Source organism: Medicago truncatula, chromosome 8, assembly GCF_003473485.1.
Source record: "Medicago truncatula cultivar Jemalong A17 chromosome 8, MtrunA17r5.0-ANR, whole genome shotgun sequence".
NCBI classification, from domain to species: Eukaryota; Viridiplantae; Streptophyta; class Magnoliopsida; order Fabales; family Fabaceae; genus Medicago; species Medicago truncatula.
The window spans coordinates 45,410,159-45,419,518 of record NC_053049.1 but is presented as its reverse complement, the minus strand read 5'-3'; the positions used below and the strand labels follow the sequence as shown (position 1 = coordinate 45,419,518).

The following is a 9,360-nucleotide window of genomic DNA, read 5'->3' as shown; positions in this document are numbered from 1 at the left end:
CCATCCTTACATAAGCCCATTTGAGTTTTGACAGGTTCTTTTAAAAAAATAGTTTTGGAATAATAATTTTCAATCAAAAAAATTAATATCCCTAAAAAAAAAAAAATCAATATAAAATATGTAAATCAAATTTAACTATCTTTGCAAAAAAGTTTTTAATACTATATTCATTTTTTAATTTATTTACTAAAATACAATATGCATTTTATTTTAAAAGTTTTACTAATCTACAAATAATTAACTTAATAATGCAACATAAATTTGAACCATTATATAAAATAAAAATGAAGTTTATTAATGAAAAATGAAGTCTAATTTTAAATAGATATTAATACCATTTTGGTAATTTTGCATTCAAAATCAATTTTGATTCAAACTATCCAAACAACATCAACCTATAAGAATCACTTTTAGTAAAGTGTATCCAAACATAAATCAATTCACAATCAACTCACTTTTAATTAAAATCAATTCTCTCAAACTCAATTCTGTCAAAATCAATTCTCGCCGCCGCCAAACCAAACCCACATAGTCTTGATTCTCTCCCTGCAATATCATTGTACTCTCACCTTATGTACTGGTGGTGTTGTTCTCCCAATTAAAATAATACGCGTGTCCTTTTAATCAAACAATTAAACCAAATTAATTTTTATTTTTTCGGTCATCCTCTCCTCTCCATATGAGTATAGAATGCCACTCGCTTTCTCCTTACTAAGCCCTTCCACATGGTTCTTCTTTTTCCATAAAGTCAAATTGCAATTTCAATAAATGAATGGCTCGAAGAAGAAACCACTACTTCTTCTAACTGACTTTCATCAGCACCGTCTATCTTCTTCTGCCTTATAAAGTTTCAATTTTAATTAATGGGTTTACTCTGTTTTTTCTTTGTCTTCAATTTTTGGACTTTGTATACAACTGAAATACTGGAATAAAAAATTTCAACACTTTGCATTTAAACCATACATTAGAACATTAAGGATGCCTTTAATTGGATTTTGAATGAGTAAGACAAACAAACAATAACTTAAGCGGAAAAAAACCAGTCGAAAACCGAGATCACAATTAAAATTATAGTGTACATGCCACGTGTTATTTTCTGATAGGGAACAGTACCACCAGTATATAAGGTACTGCATATAAGTTTTCTCCTAATTTATTTTATATTTTCCTTTCTAACATTTCTTTCTTTTTTTTTTTCTATAAAAATACAAAATAAATAAGCGAATCATAATGAGAAAAAATTTAATGCACGTAAAATTTTGGAGGGATTAGGGATGTCAATGGATACCCATGGACACGGATAGTATGATACCCGTGCCCGCCCCGTTGGATAAACATGATACCCATGCCCGCCCCTTACCCACATGGGTACCCATTATATGGGTACCCGCGGGTATTGAAGTATCCATGGGTATTCGTGGGTACCCATGAATTTTTGAATTTATTTAGTTTTTGGAACAAAGAATAACTTTTTTTAATTAACAAAAAACTTCAACTACTTTTAAACATCCATACATAATCTATTCAAAATTTCATAAATCATAATCCATAGAAAATTCATAATTCTTACATAATTCATACAAATTCATGAAGTAAAATAAAAACATCAAAATATCCAAATAAACATCTAAATTTTGCATGCATTTCAAACTTCAATAACTTCATTTGACTTCCCAATTTCTGCAATAAAAACATATAAATCTCTAAATAAAAATCCAAATAATCAACATGACAATGATAGTTGAAATAAAATTTATAACATTTACTAACAATAATCAACATGACAATGATAGTTGAAATATAATATAAATTAAAAAAAATTAAAAATAGGTTAATAATAAGATATATAAGGATATTTTAGTAATTAAGTTAATTTATTATTGGGTATGGGTACCATCAAATCCGTGTCCGTATTCATATAATAATGGGTAGTCAAATACCCGTTAATTATATCCATGGATACCCGTTTAGCTACCCGTCCGTGCCCGTGATGGATTTTACCCGCGGGTACCCATGGGCATGGGTATTTTTGCCACCCCTAGGAGGGATCTTATAAAAAAAAACAGTGATAAGGAAAGCAACCTTGTCAAAAAAAAAAGGAAAGCAACACATGCTAAAATATGGATCTCATAAGTAAATGTGTTATTTTGCTTGACTTGGTTGGATTTAGAGATGAGCTTAAGTCGTTCCATAAATCTTAGCTTAATTGGTAAAAAAAACATTAAAATTGTTAGGTCGGACGTCATAATCGAAGTTTCGACCCCAGCACCTCCCATTTGTGTGCATGAGTTTACGATGACTTTGTCATTTTATCTATCTATAAAAAATAAAAAATTAAAAAAAATGAGCTCACGTCTTTAATAGATTAACACAAATGTCGTCCATATTTATTTTTTTTATTAAATCTCACTTTAATTTGAAAAAAAAAATTACATGAATATACCTTTTTTTTCTCTACCACGTCCATACCACTCAGTTTTAACATTTTTTTATTACCAATTTTAAGTTTTTATCGGCAAATAGCCAACATTGTTTCTGCAACTTTTGGGCCAAAAACCGATGGATTTGGGCTTCATGTTTTGAAAACATAAAAGCAAATTGCTCTTATGCCTTTCAAAACTGCTTAACCCCTTAATTATGTTAACTCACGCTCAACTTTTTCAACGTCACATGAATGAGGAAAAACAAAAGGGAGAAGAGTAATTTTCAAAATAAAATATATTTTGGCATTTTTTTACAAGATATTTTGATACTTATACATTTGAAATTTGAAAATAATTTTCGAAAGAAAACAAATGCATTTGATATGTGTTGCTTTTAAAAAAATTGTTCCATAAAACTTTTTTGTTTAATCTGGTTCTGTAAAACACTAAAACTTAACTTCTAGTTTACAAAAAAAATATATATATTAGTACTAAGAAACTTTTTCAATTTTTTATTTATTTTACTAGAGATAACTTTGTCTATCTTGACCAAAAAAAAAAAACTTTGTCTATTTGTTTTAGTCAACAATAAAAGAACTGTCTATTTATCAATTTGTGAGAGTGAAAGTAGTTTTGAAATAAATAACCTATTTTGTCTCACATAGAAAAAAATTCTATTAACATTCATTCAAAACCTACTCACTCTAGCGCCGCACATCATTTTCATTAGCACGATCCTATTACTATCAGTTGTATCGTCATTTTAAGTTTATCGTGTCACCATCAAGAATACATTTTTCTTCGTCGTTTGACTAGTAGTGTTAATGGAAACGCAAACAATGCAAGAGCTGTTATTTTCTACATCTTCTCATGGATTTGATTGGAAACTGAAAACGTTGTTTCTTTACTTTTTCGGTGAAAATAATGGATTATTACAACATAAATTGTCCCGGCAATACCAACATATTTGCCAATATAGCATTATAGATCGTCTATGTCTATAATGTGTACCATGGTTAATTTTCATTGAGTCAATCAAACAAATTAAAAATAAAGATTAAGACACTTAAAAGACTTGTATCTACATCCCAAATGATGCACATTCTGATTCCATATTTAAGCAAGATACAAATGATAGAGGTTTCAAACTCACAATCTTTTCTTGAAAAGCAAGTAAAGAATGAACGATCCTTAATAAATAAACAAATAATGTCCCCACAGATGAACCTCGAAAGAAGTTATTCCTATTATAACAACCCATTATTCAACCAAACTCATTAAAAATCAACATAGATTGATTTGCAAGAAAGTTACATTCGATGCTTTACCATAAAGCAAATTATTAGCCTGTAATGAGACCTGTAAAGAGCTGCTGAATTTATTAAAATTTGGCACATTTTAGGGAATTCTACAGTCGAAGGTCAACTATACCTTCAAACTAGTATTCAATTAGCTTAGTCTTGTGTCTTGTCAAGTACTAGTTCATTAACATTAAACGGTTGGAAACTTGTATTTCGTCAATGAAATTATAAAAAGAACACAAGCACTAGGATTGACTTCTATCTACAGGGTAACATATTGCTACCACCAATTAGTTTGACCGCAACAAAGATATTTTCCTGGAAGAAAACATACTTCAGTGGAATATACTAATTTAGTAGTCCCTGACAAATACAAGCTGAATAGTGTTATTTAAGACTATATGCCAATCAAAATCCCAAATATGTCAAGGGGGTGTAAAGATCAGTGAAACTCAGTCAACTCATACAACAATGGCGTGGTATATGGTATACCTGCATAAGAGAGAGAGAGAGAGAGAGAGAGAGAGAGAGAGAGAGAGGAAAAAGAAAAAAAACAATAGTCAATGGGATGACAATATTGCCTGGCATGCTCACAAACTTGAACTCCAAAAGGATATAAAGAAGAAATTATACTAAAGAATGTTCCAGCAGATTGACTTCACAGAGAAAAAATCAAACATTGAAAATCATTACAGACCCGAACACGAAAATTTGGTGGTTTGAAGCATGAGACATTGACAAATGAGCATCATGAACTAAACATCCTGGCATACGATACGATAAAGGTGCAGGTGACTATATGCTATGACCACTTAATTTGTTTTATAACATGCTACAAGTAAAAATTTCTCTGAAGCTTTATCTTGCATGCATGGGGAAGACCAAACAGTCTCATTGATAAGATGAGGGATTTATTTTTGTTAGGTATCTCAGAATCACTTTTATCTGTTCCTTCTTATCAGAGTACAATCCATTCAACTGACAAGAGAGTCCAAAATCATGATCAGCCTAGGTGTAAATCACACAACAGATATGAAGGAAGAAAAAGAAAACAGAAGTATTCTCTCTGGTTATTTCCCACAAAATAGGAGGTGGCAATAAATAGTGCCATCTACCAGGCAAAGCATGAAGACATTGAGTCTAAAACTAGTTTCACACAAAGGTTTGCGCATCTATTCTTTCTACCAGAGTTTGACAGAAGGCTTAAATACTGATAATCATAGAGGAATCATATAGAGACGATCGTGAGAAGGTTAAAAGGTGACACACCATGTATATAGTCTGCCGTTTCCTCCACTGTGGAAAAATATCATCTTCAAGTATGCTCAACTGATGCAGATGTAATTCGTAATTGTCTTGTCCGGTCTTGCTCTCCGTTCCTCTTCCAGAAAGCCCTTCTCCACCAAACTTCAAACCCTCTTTGAATATTTGGGCAATCTTCACCGGAATTCAAGAAGCGATTAAACCAAGCAAGCAAAATTTCCTGTTGCCAGGAGAGTGGTAAGGTGAGAATTGTGTTACTAAGACCATCCTCAATTATATGCCTATCAAGGCCCTTGGATGCTCTCCTCATCCAACCAAAATCATCATAAAATGGAACAAGCCACGTTTTGAGAAGTAAACACCTAGCCTCTTTAGTAGCCAACAATTGTCCCTTTCCAATCCCAACAAACAACCTAGCGGTAACTCTGCTAACCTCAAACCTATGAACTGCAGGCACCTTAGAATGTGCTTCAGATAATTCTGATTCAGATGCCCACATTTTCAGGAAATCCTCCGCAATCTGTCTATCAATCAAAATATCCAAAATCCAATGCAAATTATCTGCTTGTCGTGCAATTTGACTTACATCCTGCAGGTCTGAATCCGCAGCCCGCAAAAAGTGGTGACGAAGTAATTGCAGACAATCATCACATGCCGAGTATAATGACTCCTTCCGAAGATCATTCTGAGAAGAATTCTCATGCAGCATCTTCGACACCAACCCTTTCATCTCTCGCCTAGCCTTTTCATCTTTACCTTCAAGAACCACACGAATAAGTTTAAGCAAGACTTCCTCGTTGTCATTCCCCTCTTCATTTCCATTGGCAACTTCAGTGGAAACCCTCTTCAAAACCTCCACAGCTCCAACAGATTCAAGACGAAGTTCAGACAGGAGCGACGCCACTTTGTCTTCTTCATCCTCTGCCCACGGTGCCGCTTCCAAGTACTCCAAACAAGACAAAACCCCAGCATCAAATCCAATTGCAGCCGAAACCTAAGATAAAACAAAAAACGCAAATCCATGAATCAGACATGTACACCAGACACAAATACTGACACGCAACACCTACAATTGTTTGATAAATAGATTAATCAAACGTAACCAACCATATGTCTCGGTGTCCCAGACGCTCTTTTAATCCGAAGTGTTGGTGCTACATAGGCTTTGACGGTTGCATATTTAGTAAGTAATATAACAACATGACAGAAATTATGTTATCTTATCATATAACTATAATTGTCTGCAAACAGTTAAAATCTAAAATTCAAACTTGCTATAGTCTTAACCTAATCCTACAATTTGCATTATAATCCAGTTAATAAAACATAGCAAAAGTATCAAATCTCAATCTAATCCTACAGTATACTACATTATCAATCTAATAAAACAGAACAATTATTATTAAACCATAAACAACAAATTAAACAAACCCCACCAAAAATAAAAACTCATTACCTTCAAAATACCCAAAACTTTACAAACATCCTCTTTCATAAGCTTCTTCCTAAGATCCTTACAATACATCAACCTCAAAGTCTCGACATAAACCTCAACATCATCACAATCCGCAATTTCAACAAGATACGGTAACGCCGAACGTTGCTGACTCTGCGTCCACCGATCAGAAAGCTTGACAGAAAAAAATCTACTATGCGCAACAAGAATCTGACGATGCACATTCATGGAAACACTGAATCCATCTTTAGAACTAAGAGTAAGCTTAATATCACTGGAAGATGAATCATTGAAATGATTACCAGGACTACGTGAAGATAATAGTTCAGAAATTCGATTCATCATTAGGGTTTCTCGATCTTGTGCAATAATTTGGGGTTTTGGCATTGAAGAAGTTGCATTGTTGATTGGGATCTGATTTGTCCGTTGTTGAATATCGGGTTCGTTGACCATCATTTCGAAGAGAGTTGGACTTGATCGGGTTTTGTCCGGTGGCGGCGACATTGGGTTGAGAAGACCGGCGGTGAGTGCAGAGTTGAATTTGGTGAAGCTTGAAGGAAACGGGTCATGACCCGAACCGGAAGTGGAATGTCCGTTTGAAATTGGTGAAGAAGAAGAGTGTGTGAAATCCATGATTGGTGAAAATCTACCAGGTGAGTAACGAACTGTGTAAGTAGAAGGTGAATCGGGTAATTGAGGTTCGGGTTCGGGTTGTGTGGCGGAAGTGGAGATTGTGGTTTCGCGACACTTGCGTCGTTTAGGTTTGACAATGGGTTGTTGTTGTTGGTTTTGAGGTTTGAGGGAATTGGTTATTGTTGTTTTAGTTGTTGTAGTTGTCGTTGCCATTATCTAAGGTTTTAAGCAGTTGTTGTCGTTTTGTGGTTCACCAAGGAATAGAGAGAGAGAGAGAGAGAGTGAACCTGTGAGTGCGGGAGGCAAAGCCAAGGTTAATAAATGGCGGTTCAATCGAGATTGTTTGTGTGGTTATGTGTCAGATAAAATAGATATGGAAACTGCCAAGTCTGGCTTAGACAACAAGTACTTAATTAATTACTTTTAAGATGAAGCATTAATTAATGCTAATTACAATTAATAGCCGAAAGATTATACTATTACGAGTGTATGCTTTTCTCTTCAACAATTGGAGGAGGATATATACTTTGAGTTTTTTGGGTTTTTTTTTTTTTTTTTTGAGGAATCACCAATAGATTGAATGGAGATGGTATGGAGTTTGTATTTTTTTTATTATGTTAGCTTGGTTATTTTTTTTATGGGTTTATTAAATTTTTGATCTCCGACGTTAGCAAAATAGGTTCTCGCTGTTAAATGTTGTTGATTGAGCAAACGGTGAAGCACACGTGGATGCCACATCTAACTTTTTTTTTTGTTGGGTTAAATATGTTTTTAGTCCCTATAAAATTGAGGCATTTTAAGTTTAATCCTTACTTAATTTTAATAATTGTTTTAGTCCTTACAAAAATATTATGCACTCAATATTAGTCTCTGTTCAATTTAAATTTGTTTAATTTATGTTTAAACTCTTAATTTTTTAACAATTTTTGTAGACGTCTTAAGAACATTACTAAAAGTTCCTCAGCAAAAAATTATCGCAAAATTTGATTTATATATCCAGATTTCATTACTTTTATCTTTAACTTTTATCGTTTTCAAAAATTCATATTTAATTCGTTTCATGTTAAAAAATTCTAAACTTTAGTAATTGAACCTTTCATAGTGTTCTAAACTTGTCTAAAAAAAATCGTTTAAAAATTTAAGAGTTTAAGGATAATTAAACAAACTTTGTTTTAGCAAGGACTAAATTTAGAAGTAATTTTTTTTTTGTAGGGACTAAAAAACCTACTAAAACTAGTTATGATGGTATTTTTATCAGGAAAATATATTTTTGACTAGTAATTATTCCAAAAAAAAACTATCAATTCGGCAACAAAACTGATCGTACCTGATTAGAAGGTGACTGCCGGTACTTTGAATGCGGTGGTTTGAGTGGTGGTAGAATGCATCAGAATGCTTTCTTGGAGCGAATGGGGGATGCGTACCTGCAAACACTCCAACACTCAAGTAAGTAGAGATCAGAGAGTGAAGGTTTCGAGGAAGGTTAGATTCTACCTTGGGGACTGTTATGAGTCCCCTATTTATAGAGGTGGAGGACTGCAGAGCCGTTGTAATGGCACACCTGACTCTGGGGGTTACAAAATCGTGGGAAGTGTAACCGCCAGAGAGTTTATTGCGGGAACGTGCAGAGAGCGTTGTGGCTCGTTTGAACCGGTCTTGCTCGCTCCGTGCACCCCCCCTTGTGCGAAAGGGGGTGTGTCGCAAGTAATGTTGCCAAACATGGTGTTTGGGCTTTGGATTGTGTTGGGCCTAAGTAAATGGGTCAAAGGTCCTTTTGTCCGGTCCAGAACAAAAATCTGTCCTGCCCGACAATGCAAGAGAAGTCATCGATAAGATAGTGAAAATCTTGAATATTTTTGGTATGTAATAATCATTCCGCCCATTTCGTCAAGATAAAGAAGACGTAATTTATCATAACTAGTTTATTATAACTAGTGGCAGTATACAAGAGTTTAAGTATAAATTGAACAAATTTGAATTGGGCAGGGACTAATACCAAGTGCATACTATTTTTGTACGGACTAAAACAACTATTAAAATTAACTAAGGACTAAGCTTAAAATGCCTCAATTTTACCGGGACTAAAACCGTATTTAACCAAAAAAAAAAAGTCAGATGTGGCATCTATGTGTGCTCCACCGTTTGCTCAATCAGCAATAATTAACAGCGATGACCTATTTTGCTAACGGAAAAAAACGTTGGAGACCAAAAATTTAATAAAATTTAAGTAAATACTAATGTTGGAAACGCGCCTATTTATAGGAATCTAAAACATAATTAACCC

General features: G+C 33.8%; 1 protein-coding gene across 1 annotated transcript; it reads right to left on the bottom strand.

Moving 5' to 3' along the window:
* Positions 1-4,336: 4,336 nt before the first annotated feature.
* On the bottom strand, positions 4,337-7,431 carry LOC25502088 (BTB/POZ domain-containing protein At1g63850). Its single transcript, XM_013591631.3, has 2 exons — positions 6,444-7,431; positions 4,337-5,981 (listed from the first exon to the last, which is right to left on the bottom strand). The coding sequence occupies exons 1-2, from the start codon at positions 7,287-7,289 to the stop codon at positions 5,040-5,042; spliced, it is 1,788 nt and encodes a 595-aa protein (XP_013447085.1). The 5' UTR covers positions 7,290-7,431; the 3' UTR covers positions 4,337-5,039.
* Between the last annotated feature and the right edge of the window lie 1,929 nt (positions 7,432-9,360).

Coding starts and splice junctions, on each gene's coding strand:
- LOC25502088 (XM_013591631.3), bottom strand. CDS start 7,289: ATGGCAACGACAACTACAACAACTAAAACAACAATAACCAATTCCCTC. Junction 5,982..6,443: donor AAGTTTTGGGTATTTTGAAG/GTAATGAGTTTT, acceptor GTTTTATCTTAG/GTTTCGGCTGCAATTGGATT.